This window comes from Pezoporus wallicus, unplaced genomic scaffold, assembly GCF_028554395.1.
Source record: "Pezoporus wallicus isolate ANWC-B61680 ecotype Strahan unplaced genomic scaffold, APGP_CSIRO_Pwel_v1 contig_6923, whole genome shotgun sequence".
NCBI classification, from domain to species: domain Eukaryota; kingdom Metazoa; phylum Chordata; class Aves; order Psittaciformes; family Psittacidae; genus Pezoporus; species Pezoporus wallicus.
This window is the reverse complement of record NW_026637289.1, coordinates 2,051,237-2,073,604: the sequence shown is the minus strand read 5'-3', so window position 1 is coordinate 2,073,604 and position 22,368 is coordinate 2,051,237. Positions and strand designations below refer to the sequence as shown.

The following is a 22,368-nucleotide window of genomic DNA, read 5'->3' as shown; positions in this document are numbered from 1 at the left end:
AAACAACGCACCTAAGTTTTTAAAAAGCTAACTGCTACAAATGACATCTGACTGACTACAAGGTGAGATTACAGGTGCAGTAGCAGAGACTGTTCGACAATTCTTGTTTGTAATGACTTCTAGCCACCCTTACCATGAGAATATTAGAGTCACTCTTATTACTAGAATACTGAGACCAAAGTATGATTCCTATCTTAACTGTAACAGATACATTTACTAGAACAACACAAAGGGCATGATAGGTAACCCACAACCTATTTTCACCTCTGAAGGTTTGTTTCCCCAACCTTCAGAGGTCACTCTTCCTCATGAATCTCCCTTGTATATTACAGAAAACAAAAGGGCACAGTGGCTTCAAAGATCATCATGCAGAAAAAAACCCTGCTGTCGTACCATATTCATATACAACTTAAAAAGCATTCATCTGGAATGCACTGAGCTTGACTGTGCAGTCTTTACCCTGACAAAACTTGCAGAGCTTTCGCACAGATAAACACACAGAAAGATTCAAGGTGTGGCTGCATATGCTTTCAGCAAGTCACCTGCATACCAGGAAAGGAGAGAGACTGTACATCTCATATTCTTTTGGTTCTACTACTTCAAGTACTTCTGTGTATTTGGAGACATGATTGCTAACACTTGTTTCTATTTCCAAACTACTTTGATGCAGTCTGCAAGGCTGTGAAACTCAATCTACAATTGATGTACTGAACAAATCAAACAGCAAAGTCTATCAACTTATCTACTGCATCTGATAACACATGCGGCAGAGGGTAATGACCATATCAACGCAAAGCTCTGGGAATCACTGTGGTAAAAAAAAAAGTGAACAAAACAACGGCATGGTACTAAAAGACTATTAATCTATAGGATTCACTGCAAAACCAACGTTAGGTTTCAGAACAGTTAAAGTCTCCTTAATATCAGAATGCATTAGTGAGCACAGCAAGAGTTATCTCTGTTTTGCACACAACTGAAATAAAGAGCAAGGAATTTGCCTCTGATCAAACACAAGACGACTGGAAATTAAGTTTTAAAACTGGAAATGGGTTCCATAGTACTTTTGCTGTTGAAATGATTTCAAAAAATGCAGCCACAAGAACAAGCTATTTCTACCTCTCTGACAAAATATCATACTTTTAGTACTTTGTGTATCAGTAAGTCAACATCTCCTGGACCATCCGATCTTACAATGAAAAAGAAAACTGATTTACCATATTCACAAAAACTTTTCACATTCTGCAGTCAAGGGCAGAAAATCTTATCTGAAGACTCCACACAGACATTAGAAGTCAAAAGTGCTGAGAAATATCTGAAAATACTATCAAAATCTAAAAAGAACAGCACATTTAAAATTAAACAGCGATTAAAAATATCACTTACACGCCACTTAGCACATTTATAGATTGTGTCCTCAGCCCATATCCAGTGTCTTTCAAATTGGAAATAATTCCTAACACATTAATATTGGCACCCTTTGATCCAAAGTCTTTTTCACTGTACATTATCATATGGGAGCTTGTGAAGTCCTGTTAAAACGAAGAGAAGCATCATAAGGCAAATGCAACATGACATCTCAGTGCACTCAGGAGATGTCTACTACATGTTCTTGGAACTCACGCCAACAACTGGTCGCAGTGACTGCAACTGTTCATCATAGCCACCCCAGTCTGTCCAATCCCGATACGCTCCTTCTTCCAGCAAGTACTGATGGCCTTCAAACCCAGGCTTCTCATAAGCGACCCAACTAAACAACAACAACAACAACAGAGTCCATGTGTGAAAATGGAGAACTGCTGCTCTGCGTCATAATGGAACAGATACAGATTTGCAAATTTAACTTGGGCATATATCTAAACCCAAAAAACTAGGAAAACAGAGAAAATAAACGTGTACAGAATTTGCCCACTGCAGTTTCCAGCCTACAGGCTTACTACTTCAGCTAAAGGAGAAATATTACTGGTGTTTTCCCACTTACACTCCTCCCAGTACTTTCATAGATCCCACTGATGGAAGTTGAAGTCTTGTCTTCTCTTCTGATTCCTTGTCATCAAGCATAATGATCTCCGATTCTATTTCCACATGTCTCCCTTTAAAGAAAGGCTTCTCATAAACGATTACCTGTACAGGAAATGAAGTAAAAGAAAAGTTGCAAAGAGCATGATAAATTCTGATGAGTGTTTCCTCTGTGCACAGAGAATGAGAAGCCAAGATTATGAAATTAATTAGTGGGATCTTTCTATTCTGTTAAAGAGATCTTAGAGATGCAACATGAGGGTCTGAATGTTCGTTACCCATCTGCATTATCCAGATAGCTATTAATACTGCCATCTACATATGCTGTGGATGCATAAATGTGTCAGAAATTGCAGTTTCATGGTGTGGTCACACACAGTAGGACCAGGCACCAGTAGCTCGTACATGGTCAAGATGCATTTATCTACCCATATGTTCATGTGCTATAAAATACCTTTGGACAATCAAATGAATATTGGCTTTTACCTTTGGCTCTCCACTGAATTCAACTTTGCGACCACCCTGTTTTAAAAATAGAAGAAAGAAGAAAATAAGTTGCCTATACTTACTTAAACAAGTTACAGGCAACTATTAAGTCATCAACTCTTCACAAAATGATAGAATTAAAGAGAAACCTTCCTTGAAAAACACAAGTGAAAATAAGAAGGTAGATTAAAGGCAGAAATGGATGCAATCAAATGTTGAAAGTTCAAGAATTTTAAACCAAACATTTTTAGTCTATAAAAGAGTTTTATTTTGTGAGTCTTGAAAAATCTGACTACCTTAACACATTACTTCTGGCACACAAACACAGGTCATGTAACTTCCAAGTAATAACAATATTTTACCATTTTCAAGGGTCTCATGGACCTGATGTAGGCTTCCTTCTTCTCCCAGAATGCTAAATTAGGGTATTCACCAGGCTCCAACATTAAAGGGACTCCCTGGAAACCAGGCTCTTCATAAATTAGCCATCTAAAGAGAGGGATGTGGGCAGGTGGGGAAAGGGTGTGGAGAAAAGAAAAAGATAAAAATCCCAAAACATTTCTGAACAGTAAAGGCAAGACTACGTGCTTACTTTAGGAAAGACATTCTTGTACCCTTAATAAAACGTTGTTTCTTTACCATCAAAATTGCCAGCTGCAACCTGGTATACTGGCAAACTTCTGTGCCTGTGCAGGAACCACCAATAATACATGTGCTTCGGTTCAACAGGCTAAAAACTCCCCACATCAAGATAACAAACACAGTTAGAAACTTGCCTGTCATCTCTGAAGGCAACCCAAGTTTTAGACTGAAATTTCAAGGTTACTCTCTATTATTTTTATAATAGTTTTAAAATATGCTGAATCAACTTTCAAGAACTCGAAAGACCTTGTGTTATTTAGTAATATGTAGAAGAACCTGACAATTTGCTAGCAATTTACTTCCTCATGGTTTGTATCTGCTAATAAATCTGCTTAGAAAGACATAACTTTCAAAGTTCCTGATGGGAACAGCAACAGTACCTTTAAAGCTTTTTCAGTAATAGCTTAACCACCAATCACTTACTGGAAACAAACATACTGCTGATCTCTGGACAGAATACATTGCCATCCTTACACAACTAAATTTACTGATCTCTCAGCAGTGCAGCATGGTATAAAACACATACTAAATAGGAACACTTTATGCAGCCAATCCTTTAATCATGTAAGGATCATAATGTATAAATGTGGTGATACCAGAAAGATGTTACAATAATCCATCACTCTATTGTGCTCAAAAGGCAGATTCCAAGCTGATGTAAAGCAGCACAAGTTGGTAGCAGCTTCACTGCAAACATACTGTTCCAAGAAACAAACATGGAGTTTTAGTTTTATTGCTGCCTACAGTAAATGTTTGATATATTTTATATCCTGTAGTCGCACTGCTCAGTAAACCCTCACTTTACAGCCAGTTACCAGTGGTATTCACCAGGGCTTAGTACTGAGGCCAGTTCTGTTTAATAACTTTATAAATGATCTGGTCAAGGGGATCAAGCGCACTCTCACTAAGTTTGCAGACAATAATGAGTTGGGTGGAAGTGTTGATCTGGCTGAGGGTAGGAAGGCTCTGCAGATGGATATAGGCAGGCTGGATTGATCAGCTGAGGCCAACTGCCTGAGGTTCAACAAGGCAAAGCTCTTGGGTCCTGCACTTGGGCCACAACAACCCCATGTAGTGCTCCAGGATTGGGAAAGAGTGGCTGGAAAGCTGCTCAGCAGAAAAGGACCTGGCGGTGTTGGTCAACAGCCGGCTGAACATGAGCCAGCTTGTGCCCAGGTGGCCAAGAAGGCCAACAGCATCCTGCCCTGTATCAGCAGTAGTGTGGCCAGCAGGGCCAGGGCAGTGATCATCCCCCTGTACCCAGCACTGGTGAGGCCGCACGTCAAATACTGTGTTCAGTTCTGTGACCCTCAGTACAAGAAAGACATTGGAGGTGCTGGAGCATGTCCAAAAAGCAACAAAGCTGGTAAAGGGTCTGGAGAAGAAGTCCTCAGAGGAACAGCTGAGGAAACTAGGGTTGTTTAGTCTGGAGAAAAGGAGGCTGGGGGGGACGTTATTGCTCTCTGCGGCCACCTGAAAGGAGGTTGCAGTGAAGTGGATGTCAGTCTCTTCTCCCAAGAAGTACTAGAAGAAATGGCCTCAAGTTGTGGCAAGTGAGGTTTAGATTAGATAGTAGGAAAAATTTCTTCACCTAAAAGGTTGTCAAGCACTGGAACAGGCTGCCCAGGGCAGTGGTGGAGTCACCATCCCTGGAAGTATTTAAAAGTCATGTAAGTGTGGTGCTTAGGGACATGGTTTAGTGGCAGACTTGGCAGTGCTGGGTTAACAGCCAGACTGGATGATCTTAAAGGTCTTTTCCAACCTACACAACTCTATGATTCTAACTTCACTGCAAGAACTTAAACACATGAAGACCAAGGAAAGAGTACAGTCAGAAGATAAAGGTGCACTGACTCAATTTTGCTGGCAGCTTTTAGTAAACAACAATTAAGAATGAACACTGGGAAACTTTAAGAAGAACCACACCCACATGGCAAGGTGACTCAGAATCAGAGCCTCCCTCAGCTGCCAATACAGTGAACTATGCCATGCCTGTAAACTAATGGAAAATAAAAACCCAGGAACATGTGAAAAAGCAGCAACAATTTACTGAATTTCTCTGGCAAGCAATTGGCAGAAGCAACTTCCTTCTACACTGGACAAGTGAACTGATACCCAAGATGTCAGTTAGAGAAGATTGTTTTCAGCTGCCTGTTTTGGTCCAGCTGCAAATATTAGCCTGCATTCCCTCAAAGGATCCAAATGCAACAGACAGAAATTAAGACTGTAAGAGTTTACACAGATCTACTGCATGAAACAGTCACCCTGGTGAAAAATAAGGACTGAAGGAATGTGGACAGGCTCTGCTTCCTTGCCAGAAATTTTGCAATTTCAGTATTCACAGAATACTTTTAAGTGTGGGCATAAATTAAGCGGAAAGGTAGATGAACTCCATTTATGATCAACGTCCAAATAACGTATCTTGGCAGACATGTAATTTGAATTAAGCTTGCAGTTCAACAGAAATAACTTCCTGTCAGAGAACCAGCTACTTCGACATCTTAAATTTTTCCTATATATCAGAGTGTTTCATTTTTTCACCAAATCAAGGCGTAAAGATTCAATCAGATGAAATACCTTCTACCTATCAACTAAATGCGCCATCTATCATGTGACGTATTTGAATCCATCTTTACAGTGGTATTTAACACCTGCCTTTAGTTGGGCAGGTTTTATAGAATCACAGAACAGTTAGGGTTGGAAAGGACCTTCAGATCATCTAGTTTAAGATCTATCTATCATTATTGATAGATAAATAGACCATCTGCAGCAAGTGACAGAACACAACATGGCCAACAGGTTACAACCAAGGTCTGTACACCCTGTGAAGTGTTCTGCAAGACCGCAAACTGTTGGTTCCACTTTCACTTTTTCTGAAAGCAGCCTCCATGTACCACTTTAAGGCATATTTTCGGTTCTGATTTACAAGTTTGTTTATTAAGTTATCAAAACTACCATTGTTACAGTATCTGGACTGTTCCTTAAAGGTCTTTCTCACAACAGCTTGCTTAGTTCATGACATTCATTACTCTCCTAATTCAGATGGCTAGATGTTTTCAGGTGACATAACATACATGTCTATCATCATAAAAACACGGATTAAAATGCACTGTGAAATACAAGAATACTTTCCAGAGCATGACACTAAGTCTTATTTTGTAACATAAGGGCTTGAAAGTTTTCTTATTTTAGTAGAACGATTTCAAGTTTAGAGAAAAGTAAGTAGGAAATGTGGTCTTATCATTAAGAGTTCATTCCCCCACTCTCACTTATGGTAAGTTCTACTTGAATGAAAAAGAGCAAGAGAGGCAAAATTATTCCTTTGCTACAAATACACAAGGGTTACTACATGTGAGCAGAAGAAAAACTGTGTCTAACACCACATTTTAAGAGGTCAGCCTCTGCAAGGATGAAGCAATACAATGATGTACTAATGCTACTGTCAACAAATACTACCAAAATACAGGACTAAAATACAGCCTGCCTGCATGTCTGATGGATATGCGTAACCAATGGTTTAAAACAAATTGCTTTCATTGCAGTACACGTTCACAGAAAACTACGCACTTACGTGCCCCAGTGTACTTTGATAGAACAAGTCTTCTGAGTGGTGCCGAACACCCCTGTTTCTTCAGTGTCATCAAAAAAGGAAGTCACAATTCCTAACCCTTCAGGTTCTGTATACAAATCAATTCGGCAAACCCTGTAATCCTGAAAAAATGAAGATTGCCATAATCACTCTGTGCTACGAGTTCTGTAATTAATGTGGACAACTAAATCAGTTTTGAAACACCTGTTTATTTTAAATTGTTTCCCCCTTGTCAATTACTACTGCTATTAGATGCCTGTAACAAAGTATAACTAGGCCAGTTTGCCTGTTCCTGGACCAAGACAGTCAGTCAATCTCTAACCAGCATTTACATTGTTCACTTTCTGCCATCCAAGCAGGAATGCATTTTCTTTCATCAGTTAACATCTCCTCTAGTAAATTAAATCCTAAGATAACACCAAGCAAGCCGTTCTTGAAGACAACTACAATTTAAACAAGTATTGTAGTTACAAGCAATATATATTCCTTTTTCCCTTCCCAATCAAATAACTTTATAGCTCTTGCTTCCTTTGGCAACCTGCAAAGGTAACAACTTAATGGTCGGTTAAAAGTGCATGTAGGAAGGTTGTTTCACCATGTGTGAAACTCCCTGTTAAGTTTGTTAAGGGCTTTTTTTTTTTAAGTATGAAACAAGGTTTGGTATTCAACACTAATGTTCATGTTGAGTCTAAGTTTGATTTATACTTAAAAATAAACAAACAAACAAAAAATACATAAATAGCCACACACATTGTTTAAAAAAATGAGTCTCTGGAATTACTGATGGTTTTCTGGGATATTTTTCCTGAGAAACTGACAGATTGTCCAGGCAAAAGTACATATGCTATACATACCATTTTGGAGACTATTCTAACACACAAAAAAACCCCAAAAACCAAAACCAAAACATTACTGAACATTAAGATCCATATAAAATTTTCTTTACTTGCCTTAACAACATGTTTTATTGAACCAATCACTGCAGGCTTTAGAGATTTGCCTTCATTTGGCTCTTCAGAAGCACCTACACCCCAAATATCTGGGAGTTCCAGCTCTCCTTCTTCCAGTGGAATAGAGGGGCCTTCAAAATTTGGCTTTTCATAGAGTATCCAGCTTAAAATAAAAAAAAAAAAAAAAACACAAACAAAAAAACCCCCCTCATTTTTAATGCTGCTTTATCAAGTGTGGTTTTCAAAAGTCATGCTCCCATTTAATAAATCCTTTCACAAGAATATTATTTCAAGACCCTTCCCGCCACCCCAGTACAGCTTATTCACTTAACACTGCTGATGTAAGCCATTACTGATAGATATGATACTTTTAAAACAATTATAAAAACAAAGATGCCTACTGCTGACTTTGTAATTTCACTGAAAACTCCTCCCCCTTTTTAAATTGATGATTTGGAGTGGCAAGACTACTGTCTGTGAGTACCAAATTTTTGCATGAGATACTAATCAGAACCAATTTGTAGGTCAGAAAACGTTGACTCTGCAGATTGCTGCATCATGTATAAACAGACAAGCTACTTGGATCCTGTGAACAGCAGCCTGGAGTTCCACGAGGGCTGGTATAGATGGGCCAAATGATGATAGGACTGCTTAGAAGACAAGCATAACTGCATTTTTAATGATAATTTTGAATATATAACTAGTTAAAAACTATATCCATCTGCAAATACAAAAACCCTCCCATGCAGCTCTCAGTAGAAGTGGGGAAAGAAAAACCCCATCTCCCCTAGTCTGTGGTGGAAAAGACCTGGTTCACACAGATCAAAACATTTTTGTTCCAGTTTCTGAAGCTAAACAGCAATCAGTGTGCTTCCCAGTACCTCCTACTGCAGCTAGCCCTTGTTTCAGCAGTTTACTATCAGATCTTTACTTTTGAGAGCCTGCTATTTGGCTGCATTATGGCCTGCCCACAACTTAACTTGCTATACTATCCACAATAATAATAGCTTTTCTGCAAATGCTACTAAGAAAGTAGGAGATGAACTTGTTCTGAATTACTCTTAGGCAATCTAGCTTTTAGAGAAAAATTCCCTCTGGACTTCCAAGAGAAACATTCAATTATCTCTACAGCACCACCTTACATCTTTGGATGTGAAATTAATATTCTGCATCCAAACCCATGTCAGACATGGCTTTAAAATCCTTTGCTGACGTTCTAGCCCAACTTAAATACTACACAAGAACCTGTAACAGGGATAGGAGTCAAAGGGCAGCACAGATGGACAGAATGTGTCATTCCACTCCATGCCTATGCCTGGTGAAATGATGCATCCCTGAGATGGTAATACTCACTCAATTTGTCAGCAAAATAAGTTTCTCAGACCAGAACTTCCTATGGCAGAGGTACAGTGCCACATTTCTTACTCACAGATGTTTATGTTACATTGCCATTTGCAAGGCAGACTTACTGTGAGTTACATGATGGTTCTGTTTTGAAAGATTTTTGGATAGACCAATGAGAAAGAGTAAAAATTAATCTCTTACCATCCTCTGATGACTTTAACTAAAATTGTTGGTGACAGAACCCAAGAACTGCAATCCAGAACATCATGGAAAACTTCAATACCATTTTTCTGATAGTCTGATTTACAATCTGATTCACAGTATATCACCAGCTGTGTTAAAAACAAAACAGAACAACCAGATACCAACATCATAAAATTCTATCTTGCTCTGCTTTAAACATAGAGAGGAAAATTAAAGATTGATCTTACCTTACCAGGTCTGGGATTGATTTTACTTTGTCCATTTCTTGAAAGTGCCTAACAGACAGTGGGAAGAGAAAGTCACCAAAAAAAACCCCAAACCTGAACAAAAAAAAACACCACCACAAAAAAAAAAACCTCAAACATTAAAGAAACAAACAAAAACTCCAAATAAACAAAAAATGCAAACACGAAATTTATTCAATAAAGATGTTCAGCTATGAAAAAAAAAAAGGTAGTAAAAGTAAAAATTAGTCTGAATAGTAAAAACCTGGTAATACTTCAACTACACTTACTGCTTCAATTCCTCCTTCCTCCTCTGAGGAACAGTATCTTGTCATAACTGTATGAACTTATACATTTATTTTTTTTTTTAACTCCAAATTGTCTTCTGACTGAAGCCAACTAAACTCAGACTTGAGATACTTCTAAATCCTTCTGATCAACTTCCTCTATATCCCAGGAGTTTCATACCGAAAGACTACTTAAAAAACTGGCATTGGTAAAGTACAAACTTTTCAATGATGAAGATATTAACAGGTGTTTAAATATCTTTTAACCATAACTCATAAAATAATTTTGAAGGAATATATGAAAGGACTGAGGAGGCACAATGGCATATATGTGTATGAACTATTTAACATAATTAATTTTGTGCTGAACACCTTGTAACAAGATAGGTTTCTTCAAAAAGCGTGAGACTGTGCAGTAAGTGACAGACTAAAAATGCCAAGAAGAAACAGAACACATTGAGTAATACAAAATCTAAACCAGTGTTGAAGTCAGTGGTAAATTATATGATATAGAATATATGGGAAACTTGGGGTTGCATCACGTCATCTTAAAACAAATAAAGAAAGCATTGCAATTATGTGTTTGGTTTCCTAGAAAAGGACAGGAGTGCTCATTCCAGAACAGGGTCCCACTCTTCCAGGAACTACTCTTGCAAACAACAAAACCTAAACAGAACCTGTCTCCTAAATAGGCTGCAGCCTAAGATAACCAGCAACACATGCAAGGAACTAAGGAAAATGTATTAGTCAGCACAAAGGGCAGTGGTCTCAGAACAGAGTTCCTAACCACCATAAGATTTTTGTAGGCATCATCAAGACACGCTGAAGCATGACTGGTTTTTTAGCCTGTGCCTCAATTCCAGTTAGAACTTGCTCTGTGTTTTAGAGAATGCCAAAGTCATTGTTTTGGGCTGCTCTTCACATTACCATTAGCCACTGCATCATCTTCTTACTCAGTGGAAGATGCACACATCATAAAAACATTTTTGGTTCCTCTCTAACTTGAGCAAGACAATTCACAGTCAGCAACAGTCCTGCAGAAATCCTGGAACCCTTCACAGCCTACCTGGCTTCTCTTAAGAGCAGTACGTACCCCCTTGCCATATCAGGCCTCCACACTCTACTAAAAAATTGAAACTCACTCAAGAACAGCAGTTTTAAGTAACAATAAAAAAAAAAAAAATTAAAAAAAAACAAACCACATCAGTATTAGTCATTTAGCTTTAAAACTCAGGTTTTGAAATTCAAGCAGGACCAGCTAGAATAAGAAAGCCTTAACTGGCAGCATTAAGTCTACTGCAAATAACCCCCCTAATTTTCATGCCCACACCAATTAAATAACTTCCCATGAGGGAAAAATCTACATCCTCAAAATTGCAGGTACCATGGAGGATGTCCTTCTGCAAGGTGAAGAAGAAAGAAGCTATTTCTACTACTCCCCACTCCTTTTAGTAGAACTGTAACAGAAGATAGCCATTAACTTCGGAAAAGAATTTCCCGAATTGCTTATATTCTGCTTCAATTCTACAGGTCTCATTAATGTGGCTGCTGAAATCTGGAGAACACATTTCTTCCCACGGTTCTTAATCTTCTGATTATAGTTTTCCTCTCAGGTAACAGTAAGGGCTTACATCAACAGAAACGGCAGATATAAAAAACACTGGTTCATCATGTTGTTGACAGAAATCACAAAGTTCTCCCACATTAAGGTAAAGTTCCCTCAAAGGGAAGACATAGGTCTGTCTTGATTCGTGACGGTTAGATGCTCATAATCAGACAAAAGGACAGCGCTTCACTGTAGCAGCACTTTGAATAATTACTACTATCCAGTTCTTAAAGTATTTTTGAAAAATTCGTATTTTCTGTTAAGAGCATAGGCATACTGGGAACAAAAAAGAGGGATTAAAAAAAAATTGCCCTGTTACTCATTTAACAATGAAATGGTTGAATGTCTTGGTGAAACAGGAGGGAGATCATTATGAACAGAAGAAGCAGGCACAAGTTTTCCGCAGTTCACAGAAAGCATTCTACTAACTTACAATTTTTTTAAAAATAAAGTTAGCATTAGATTTGCTTCAAAATAATACAAAATCAAGTATGAAGATGTGAATGACTTTAAATTCATTTTTGTGAAGAGTCTCAAGAGCACCATGAAGAAACAAGTTAATAGATCCTGTCTCCTTTTCACGTATAGCCAACATCAGATGAAACTGATTCACTTCTATGTATTCAAAACCTACATAACTCCCTAAGAAGGGAAACAAACTAAACAATGTATGCACATCATATATAGAAAACACAAAAACTGGATAAATTTCCAGGCAGATTTTAAACAACACAGTACTTACATCCACGGCTAATAAACCAAAGGGGACATTTGATTCACATCTGCTTGTCCCTAGCCAGCTTGAAAAACTTTTCTCAGGGTTCCCATAGTTGGGCATTTGTAAACTTAGTTCTTTTTTTGCACTATCTGCTTGCATGTACTTCTCCACAAAGCTTGGAAGCTTCAAATCTGAAAGAGACTGAATTGCAAAAATCAAAATTAGCAGTCATTCAGCAGGTAGACAAAATTTTACACGGTTGCATTTCATTATCTTTATTACCTCAGACTTTTGAGGCATGCCGAATGGCCCAGAAGTATCCTGTTGTAAAGGAGGGAGCCCTGAGGAGTCAGTTGCAAAAGCTGCTGCGGTGTTGTTTACTGTGGTGACAGAAGTATTAAGAAACTTTTCTTTAGATGTAGAAGACAGCAAGCTTGAGAAGAGGGAGCTTTTTTCAAGACGGGATCTCTTAATTTCACCATCTGTACTATCAACGCTCTCTTTTCCATTTATTTCATGAGTAAAGGCAGGTTCCTCTCTATTACATGATTGCAGGGCTTTAAATACAATACTCTGCTCTGTTGATGCACGCTTGGGCCTGACTCTGGCTATTGTTTCCAGGCTTTGCATTTTCATTTGTTGGGCTGGTAACAGATCCTGTGCTTTATCCCTCCTCAGTCCCAAACCAAAAGTAAATACACTGGCATCAAATACTTTCTCTAAGTTGTCTTCATGAATGGGAGGCATTGCAAAGTGGGGTGCGGGGGACTTAGGAAGCTTCGATCTCTTCTTTTTCTGGGGTAAACAAACGGAGCTGTCCAAGTTTTTTATTGTTTCAGCAAACTTCTTCATGTCAGATGGGGAATCAAAAATGGTATCATCTTCAGCAGACCCATTACAGGTTTCACCTGGGCTCTTTTGCGTATCGATGTTGTTCTCTGAAATCACTATGCTCTCCTGACTTCTGTCATCATATTGCAGTTCTACAAGGCTCAAATCTCCCGGCTTTGTCTTTTTATCTCCATTTTCCATCTTCTTAAATTCTGATCTAGAAACCTGATGAGATGGTGATAAAGGTGATAAAACCTCTGCATTTGGCAGCATCTTTTCTTCATTTCGCTGGAATTCTGAGCTTGTGCTGTTTCTTTGGTAGGAAGTATCTTGAGCATTTTCACTTTTACTGGGCAAGTGCAAAGGCAGTTTAAATGATGAACTTTCTTTTTTAGCTGTGGTCAGTTCTGGGTCGGTTTGCTTCAGAGAGACACTACTAGCATCTGTTTTACTGCTCTGGTTAAAAAGGGATATTGCAGCTTTTACTTTAAGTTCTGTTGTTTTTCCAATATCCTCGCAAGAGGCAGAGCCTTCTTCATTTTTGCCTTTTAATTCTGCAGTGTTTTCTTTCTCTGTTGTGCCATTCTCAAACAACTTCTGGCGACTGCTTTGCTTGCTTAACGTTTTATCAGGCTGTTCGTTTTCCTTAGGTTGTTTTCCAAACTTTAGCTTTGCTCTGCCAACAAATGTGCTTGGTACAGTACTATTTTTTGAAGCAGGAATGTCAACAGGCCTCTGGCTCTGGTTAGCACATTTATTTTCAAACAAGGAAATTTTGTTGGCAATGTTGCTGTTAGTTTTATTAACTGGTTTTTCAAGAGCATCCTGCTCACTTTCTAAACTGTCTTGATTCATAGGTGCTTTAAAATTCAGCTCTACATTCTTCGGTTTGGCTGGACTAGAGGAGGCAAAGTGATAGAGTTACATTTTTAATTTATCGTGAAAAGATTTGTAGCAATTTTCAGAACAATAAAACATATCATTAGAATTACTTTTTCCATAGTCATATTCAGCTAAATGTTGGTATCTCAAAAGGAGGTAACAAGAAAAGGAGCAACTACACAAACAACAACAAAAAAATCGACAATAAGAATACATTCAAACACGTGCATAGTTCTTTAATGCTCAGTAAAACAACAAACACAGCAGCCTACAGCATCTGCAATTGAGGCTGAAAATGCTTATGACTGACAGACATTAAAATTTAATAGTGAATAGGCAGAATAAATTATATGTATGCAATTCCCTACAGAGTTTAGGAAACAAATCCCAATTCATTAAGGTCATAATGAGTTGGTTAACATTTTAATATACCTCTCCAACAAGTCTTGAAGACATCTGTCCAAATTCTTTGCAGCTTTTCTACTGCAAAAGCAACCTTAAACTAGTGAAGGAACTCTTCTGGCCTTATTAGTGCTCATGAAAAAGGGAACTGACCCCAATCACTGCATCACCACTTGGCTAAGAAAACACCACATGTGAGGACTGCCCCATTTCCTTCAGGTAAAGTCAGCTAATAATTTAAATTGTGTAAACTAACCCTGCTAATTTTAAAAGAACTGAATTAGGAAACACTTGCAGAAATTTCTCCATCAGAGTGGACAGAGAAGTGTGCAAGTACATAGCACATAATACTCATGTACTATAGCAGAAGTTTGATGACATGCAGCTGCGGGTTTTAAGCCTGCTTCCTCTGAATACCTATATCCAGGAACAAATCATTTGTCCATGTCACTTGCTACCAAAGGAGCAGTATCAACAGCTGTGACAATGCAAGGCATGTGTCTTCAAAATATATCAGTTAGATATAAGCAGTGGAGCCCACCATAACCTCAAAGGCAGACCTGTCCCCCAAAGAGCAATCTGGGGACACTCAGCAGTGGAGGAACAGGCAGAAACTGCGCTACAGGAAAACTGACAATGATAAGAGAAAGAAACCAGCTTGCCACAACAATCTCCAGGGTCTCAAATGCTCTGTCAATCAACAGACAATTCTGGTATTTAAGTGCTTTCTTCTTTTTTACCTATATGAACTGTGCTCACTGAGCTTGCTCTCAGGCAGCTCTTTAGCCTGAGAAAAATGCATGAGGTACAAGTGAGTTAACATCAGCAGCCCAAAACCTGAGATCACTCCTGTCTCCTCTTCCTCAAAAGATCCATCCCAAGTAAGAAAATAAACCCCATTAAAGCAAGACTCTCTATTACGCAAGCTTCTTGGGAAAAGCATGAGGAACAAAATTATTGAAGTAACAGAAGGAACCCAAAATCAGCTGCCTAAGAATCTACACAGAAAGCAACTGTTAAAAAGCTCTTTTCAGAGAATTCCCAAGAGCGCTGACGCTAACTACCAGCCCGCTTGTGTCAGTTCAGAACCAGAAGGCTCTTCTGAAGAACAAGTGATCAATAAAAAGGAAAATATTAACATTAAAAATGACTGGCCATATTTCACATAGGTGCTAATAAAATATACTAATAAACATGCTAATAAAACATAGAAAGAGAAAAAAATATTACTGAAAGGGGGAAGGCAGATGGGGAACTATCACAGCATAAAATTAAATATATTTAGGCACTACTTTTCATTTGCAGTACAACTGTTTTCCCTAAACTTTTCAAAGTTAAATAATTCTACAATTCTTCTTTTTGGAAAAATGAATATAAGTTGCAAGGGACCTTTAAAGGTCAGCTAGTCTAACTTCCTGCTCAAAATAGGGACAACTTCAAAGTTAGATCAAGCTGATGAAGGCTTTGTCTGACCAAGTTCCGAGTATTTTGAAGGGTTGAGATTTCACAAATTTCACTAGGGAAACATTGCAGCAGGTCAGCCACTGTCACTGTGTGTTATTTTTGCCTTATATCCCATTGAAACTTTACTGTCGAAACTTGCATCCATGGCCATTGTCCCTTCGCTGCACACTTCAGTGATTAATCTGACTCTGCCTTCTCTATAATACCTCTGTAAGTAGCAAGAGATGATTGAGATATACACATGTCCTCACAGTTAAACAAATCAAGCTGCTTCAGCTTCTCCTCATACATACTATGCTCTGGTGCCATCACCTTCTTAATGGCTCACCACTGGACTCATTGTAATCTGTGAATACTTACTCTGGACCAGGAGAAGAGGAGGAAGGGATACAACTCAATAATAATGCCACACATGCAGCCTCATGAGCACCAAATATCTTCTCCTTTGACCTGCCAGCTATGCTCCTGCCAATGCAGCCCAGTACAGGCTGTGTTCATCTGCTACAAAGCTGCACTACTGACACATGCTGAACTTGCATTTTGCCAGGACCCTTCAATCCTTTCCTTCTACCTGTATTTTCAAGAGGTATCACTAATGGCCTAATTATGTTAACAGACTCATCTCCACACCCTCCCTTTGTCAGCCCATCACTTGCACTACTACATGCATTTCAACCTAACAACACATTTTTCTAACAAAGTCTGTCTCTCCTGCCTTGACACAAGCAAGTTTAATGGTTAACACTGATAGTTATCAGCCACACCTGAAACCTGTTTTAAATGAACAGCTAACACCTCAAAGGTACAGTTTCAAGCTTTGCAAATTCAGGCAAAAACAGCCACTTCAGCACTTTGCACTTTAAATTCTGCAGTATTTCTGCACAGCAGCAGCAAAAAAGCACAATTTGAAACGGAAAGCTTAGCCCTGGAGCTCCATTCACTACAGCTGGCCTCCTCTAACTGATCTTTCCATTACACCTTTTTTCACATTATGAAATACCAATTCTAGATACAGCCAAAAGATGTGCCTTATTGCAAGAACTGAGTTTCTAAACTTGCTTAAAAGAAGGAGATATTATTTGAGAGCGCTTTTAAGCCTCCACTCTAATTTGAGGGAAAAGCATTGGAAGATGGATTCACTTAACAGTGCAAACAGTTTCTCATAAACAGCCCAGAGTGGCTGATGCCTACTACCTCGTGCTGATCTGCAATGCCAGGAACAAGCAGACACAAGAGAAAAACTAACGTCCTTTTCTTCAGCTACACCTTGCAGCTAACCTGTGGAAGCAAGCACTTAAACCTCTCCCACACAGTCATAAATGGAAGGTGAGTCACATAGTTGAAGCATACTGTCCAAACGACCATGTCAAGCATGTACCTAATGCCAAAACATCAGACTGAGATGAGCAAAGAAAAACAGCATATTAACAGAATAGAATAATTCAGCAAGTGGGCATAAACTACAAAACCATGTCTGCACATCAAATATGACAACTGAAGCCAAGTTTTCCGCTAAGCACATCAAAGTAACTACTGCCTGAGGTTTTATTTGCTGATTAAGATGTAACATCAACCTCAGTTTAATCTCAAACCTGACAGATTTCCCTTTCAAAAGCTAGAAGCAAAGTGTTCTGTGACTTCCAAGTTGCCCAGTATACAAACATAAAAGGAGAAAATGTTATCATTACTTACAGGGAACCAGCAGAACAGACTTATTTTAAAATTGTTTCTAAAGAAACTTGACTCCCAGAATTAGCACAATGTCATTAATAAGAGACATTATGCACTTTCATGTGAAAACTACTTTGATTATATGAAATCCACCTTAACAGGAGGCAAATATGCCTGTGAGTAAACTTTTTTCAACCTGAAAGGGATTCATCTTAAGTATCTAACAATAATTTTTTAACCTTCTAAAATCGAAAAGTTATCTGTTCTGTAGTTCAAAGCAACAACAAGAACAAAAACACACCTTCTAGGAATGGCAGCATCTTTTCCTTTCCCAATTTTACAGCAGCTTAATCCACATCCAGGTTTATAGTTCATGTGTTCTGATGAATGACTACAAATTATACCAAGCAGTCTGACCGTACCAATTTGTCTGGCTGAAGAAACTAGTACTGTGCAACGACAGCTACCAGATGCACGCAACACAGCAATCCCCACCCAGGGCTAAAGTTCCAAAAGCAGCAGATAAGGCCAAGATGCAAAGTGCTGCACACCTCACAGAATCAGGTGAAGTAGAACAAGCTCTTTATTTATTAAAATAAAAGGCAAGTAACTTTTCTGACAGTTTTACTATATGAGCACAGTAGAATATAATTCACTGTACAGCAAACCAAGGAGATACCCAGAAAAAAGAAATCCAGATAGGCAAGCATTTATTAACTTCATCATCACTAATGACAGTGACACAAAGAGAAAAATATGAGAGCTACCTTTCCTTTGAAGTTGTTAAGATACAAAACCTTAGTTTAAGTTTTGTGATCTGTATTGCCAGATGGCAAAGCATCACCACGTAAAACAATACCACAATTTAACTTTTAGTATTAAGTGTCTTTAATTCAGTTATGAATGTACAAATCAGATGTACAGTATTACAAGTCGTGCAAATTAAATTGCTCCCTATGCTTCTCAGATGTGGAAAGCATAATTGGAATCATATGTGTTTCTTAAGCCATAATGTTAAACCTTCACATCTCGCTAACACAACACTTGTACCTGAGGGGGACTTACAGGATTCATTGTACTCTGACACCTATAAATGAACATACCAGAGTGAGGAAAGCAATAGAGAATTGTAGGTAGCCATGAAAATCAAACAACAGTAATGACAAATGTAATAAAATGATTCACTGTAGAAGAGAACGTCATAGAATCCAGGAAATCAATCACTGGATTCATACTTGTGATTACAGTGAAAGCTATAAATACATCCACTTCTTTACAGTCCTCAGCAAAGCACTGATTGCCTCTGTTTGACAGATGACAACTTCCTTGAGAGTAAAACCAAATCCTGAAAACTAACTTATGTGTAATTCTACATGTCTGATGTTATTCACATGCATAAAATTCACGATTCATCCTGCACATACTTATGAAAGCAACTATATTCAAATTTCTGGAGTGTGATTTATCCTATCGTTTGAAGGACTGAGTTCTACATTGCGTCCTACATTTCTTCATAAAATGATAGCTGAAATCCTGTTGTGTCAAAGCACAACTTGAACACATTTCTTATTCAAAGACTTTCACATATCAAACCTTCAGCCACAATATCAGTTGTTTACAGACGACAAGACTACATTAAGGTCAATGACAGCCAAACTAATACGAGCAACAATGGGGCACTGATGATGATGACGACAAAGCAGCTTTTATGTATGTTAAATTATTCCATATAATGAAATTGGCAAAGAAATTCCCTATCTATTAAAAAAAAGAGAAAAAAACAAAACACAGGAAAAATATTTTTCTAACACCTGTGAACTACAGTGCTTTTAATTAGAAGACATTTAGGAAAAAAGGCAGTTCATTACTGAAAATAATCTAGATAGATACAGTAGCTCGTGTTCCTACAGAATCCTAAACACAGATACAGGCAAAATTACAGCTATTAATTGCAACTAATTTATGTTACTTACAGGCTAATCTTTGTCGTGACTGTTCTGGAAGCATCCAAACTCTTCAGCTTCGAGCTGTCTAAATCAGAATTTGTCTGTCTCTCAGCTGACATACACAGGTCTCCGTTTTTAATCCCATCGGTATGCAAGAAAGCTCTTCCATCCAAACCACTACCATGTTTTAATGCCTTGGTCTCATTTCTGCCTTCAGCAAACACCAAGGCAGTGTCTTCTGCCTTAGCAGCCAAAGAAACTCTGTGAGACTCCAAGCCATCTTCTCCAAAAGCCGCAGATATAGTTCCCTTTTCCAAAGTTCTTTTTGTCATTGGGTTACTCTCTGGTGATCCTAAAGGTTGTCTTTTTGAGGAATAATCTTTTACCTGACCCTTCAAACCAGTAGGGGAAATGGGGACAGCATCTGACTGATTCTTTTTGTATGATCTTCTCCTTGCAGTGGTTGTGTTTGTGATCTGCTGCTTGCCTTTGTCAGCTTCAGTTTTAGATGTGCCTTTGTGCGCAGATCCAACCTTTAGATCCTGAATATTACCTGGAGAAGAGGAATTCCTTTCAGGAGTCTGTTGAGGAGACTTTGTTTTTCTTTCTGAGTTTACTACCTTGTCTGAGAACACCTCAGAAGGGACATCATCATCAAAACCAGATTCTTCTCTTGCAGTAATCTCAGTCTGGTTTCTCTCTCCGTTTGGAATGTCACTAGACGTCTGAGATTTTCTCCTTTTTCCAGATCTTTTATGAGCAGATTTTTTATCCATTGTGTCAAAGTCACAACAATTTTCTTCCGATGTAACAGTCACAGGTTCATCAAGGAGTTCTTCTGTTTTTCTAAGATAGATATCAACTGTTAACACTCTAGCAGAATATGTGTGCTCACTTGCTGCAGATTCCAACTCGTATGGCAAATCCCTTGGTTTCGCATGCCCAGGCTCCTCAGCCACCCACGTGTTCACAAGCTGCTTGTGGCTTAAGATACTCTTCTCTAAGTCTTCACTAGACAAATTTCTCAAGCTTTTTATGAAATCTGGAGTTGTAGAATTATTTATATCTGTGGTGGATTCTTTCTCCAGTCCCAGGGTTTCCACATTGAGGCTACTCTCAAAGAAAGAGTTTTTAATGGTTTCACTGCTGCTGCTCCAATCTGCTGACCATTCACTGTCAGAAGATACTCCTCTACTACTCCATTCTGAAATGGTATCACGATACAGCGTTCCTGCTTCCCCACCAAAATGATATTCCTGCGTCTCAGAAACAGCACTTACGTCTCCCACTTGCTTCTGTACTTGAGGAGCTTCGTGTCCTTCCTTTGAGTGCCTACAATATATTGGCTGTACTCTGTGAGGAGAAACTGACCCCTCCCCTTTTCGATGCGAAGTGTATTCTAGGGAACTTTTGACATGTTTCCTTCTCCCTGTACCAAACAAATTTCCAAGTCTTTCCAAAACTGGCTTCTTTTTAGTCTCTTCTCTGGAAGAATCCGGAAGTTGTGAGGTGGACTATAAAACAAACAAACAAACATTTGGTTAATGTCAAAATTTTATAATATGTTTGTTTTTATTAGCACCACCTAGGATTCCAAAGGACACAGTGAATATGAACAGCTTCCTGAACAATATTAGCTCTCAAAAAAGAACAAGAAAAACAAAACCCTCAAAACCAATTACAATCCAAAAATCCTTCTGTATGTTTTTGCCTGTATTCATTTACAAGTACACTCATCTTGCCTTACAATATTATCATTATAATGTCTCAAATCCAAAACTTTTGCACAATGAGTTAACATCACACAGAATAACAGAGGAAAGCAACCTGGTGTCTGCAAGGTTTGAGACAAACTACTATGTCAAAATTTTCCTTACAAAAACAAGACTGGTGAGTTTAATTTTCCTCTTCATACTGGCCGAGTTAGTTTTGACACTCATGCTGGCAAAGAATAGTTTCAAAGGCGTAAGTTATATTACTATTCATATACTTCTCATCAAGAAAGTCCAGCAACTACTTGGCTTGCGTTTTGGGCTAGAAAACTCAGAAATATAAAAGCCACTGCATCATTCAATGAGCATTACTGGGTCAAATACTACCCTGGATTACTCTTGGCAAGTTTTCCCTTACAACTTCTAATTAACATGGTAAACAGGAAACACGCAACAGCATTGCCGAGTACACATGCATATTTGCATTTTAATATATTAGCACTTTTTACATGCCGGTACGATGAATACTTGTTTTGAGATGCCTCTTTCAAAACACCGCGAGTATTTCCTACTTCGGGGGACAGGACCTCCCCAGAGGAGAGGGCACCTCTCGTCAGCACGGACGTTTTAAACCTGGGGGATTTTGTTGCAGACACCGCGACCGCCTGACAGCGCCCACGAGTCTCCATCACCTGGAGCGCCCGCACCCTCCGCGCAGCCCCGCGGCCACCCTCGCCCCTTCGCGGGGCGGGCCCAGTGACCCCCGCCGCTGCCTCCTTCCCCGGGGACGGCTACGGAGCACTAGCGAGTACAACCTCACCTCCCAGCCCCGTGAACCCACCCAGAGGGTGAAATCCCTAGAGGCCGCCGCTGTTCTCCCCCGGTCCCAGAACGGGATGAGCGGGAGGAAGGAGCCGCGGACGAACTTTAACCGCCCGGCTCCGCAGGTGCCGGTACCTACACGGGCCGCAAGCGGCCCCGACACTCACCGCCAGATGCGGCTCGGCGACCCGTGCGCAGAGCTGCCCCTCACGCCGCTACCCGCACGGCTGCCCGGACGCCAGCTGTCTGGGCGCTCCGCCTCGGCCCGCCCCGCCAGGGCGCCTCGGCCCGCCCTGAGCCACCGCCCCGGCCGCAGGCAGCGGCTCCACCGGGCTGGGCGGCCTCTCTCGGCCACAGAGGGCGGGTGGCTGGGTAGCGCAGGCCCTCAGCGAGGGCGAAGGCCGAGGGGCAGCGGCAAGCGCGGGAAGGCGGGCGCCTTCGGCCACGGGCGAGGCTTCCGAGGGGGCGGTGGAGCGCGAGTGGGCGCCGCGCCTCGTACGTGTCCCGGCAGCCCGCGCTGCGGCGGCTTCCTCGTTATTGAGGGCAAAACACCGCCCCGGGCAAAACCGACA

General features: G+C 39.7%; 1 protein-coding gene across 1 annotated transcript in view; it reads right to left on the bottom strand.

The window, feature by feature from the left end:
• Positions 1 to 22,368, bottom strand: part of CRYBG1 (crystallin beta-gamma domain containing 1) — a 98,367-nt gene that overhangs the window by 22,942 nt on the left and 53,057 nt on the right. The window contains exons 3-14 of the mRNA XM_057404697.1: positions 19,290 to 20,776; positions 12,349 to 13,795; positions 12,091 to 12,267; positions 9,459 to 9,506; positions 9,229 to 9,359; positions 7,684 to 7,846; positions 6,716 to 6,855; positions 2,865 to 2,991; positions 2,503 to 2,538; positions 1,979 to 2,121; positions 1,621 to 1,747; positions 1,384 to 1,529 (exon numbers count right to left, since the gene is read on the bottom strand). Of these exons, the coding sequence (XP_057260680.1) occupies positions 1,384 to 1,529; positions 1,621 to 1,747; positions 1,979 to 2,121; positions 2,503 to 2,538; positions 2,865 to 2,991; positions 6,716 to 6,855; positions 7,684 to 7,846; positions 9,229 to 9,359; positions 9,459 to 9,506; positions 12,091 to 12,267; positions 12,349 to 13,795; positions 19,290 to 20,776 (4,172 nt within the window). The remainder of the gene's footprint in view (positions 1 to 1,383; positions 1,530 to 1,620; positions 1,748 to 1,978; positions 2,122 to 2,502; positions 2,539 to 2,864; positions 2,992 to 6,715; positions 6,856 to 7,683; positions 7,847 to 9,228; positions 9,360 to 9,458; positions 9,507 to 12,090; positions 12,268 to 12,348; positions 13,796 to 19,289; positions 20,777 to 22,368) is intronic.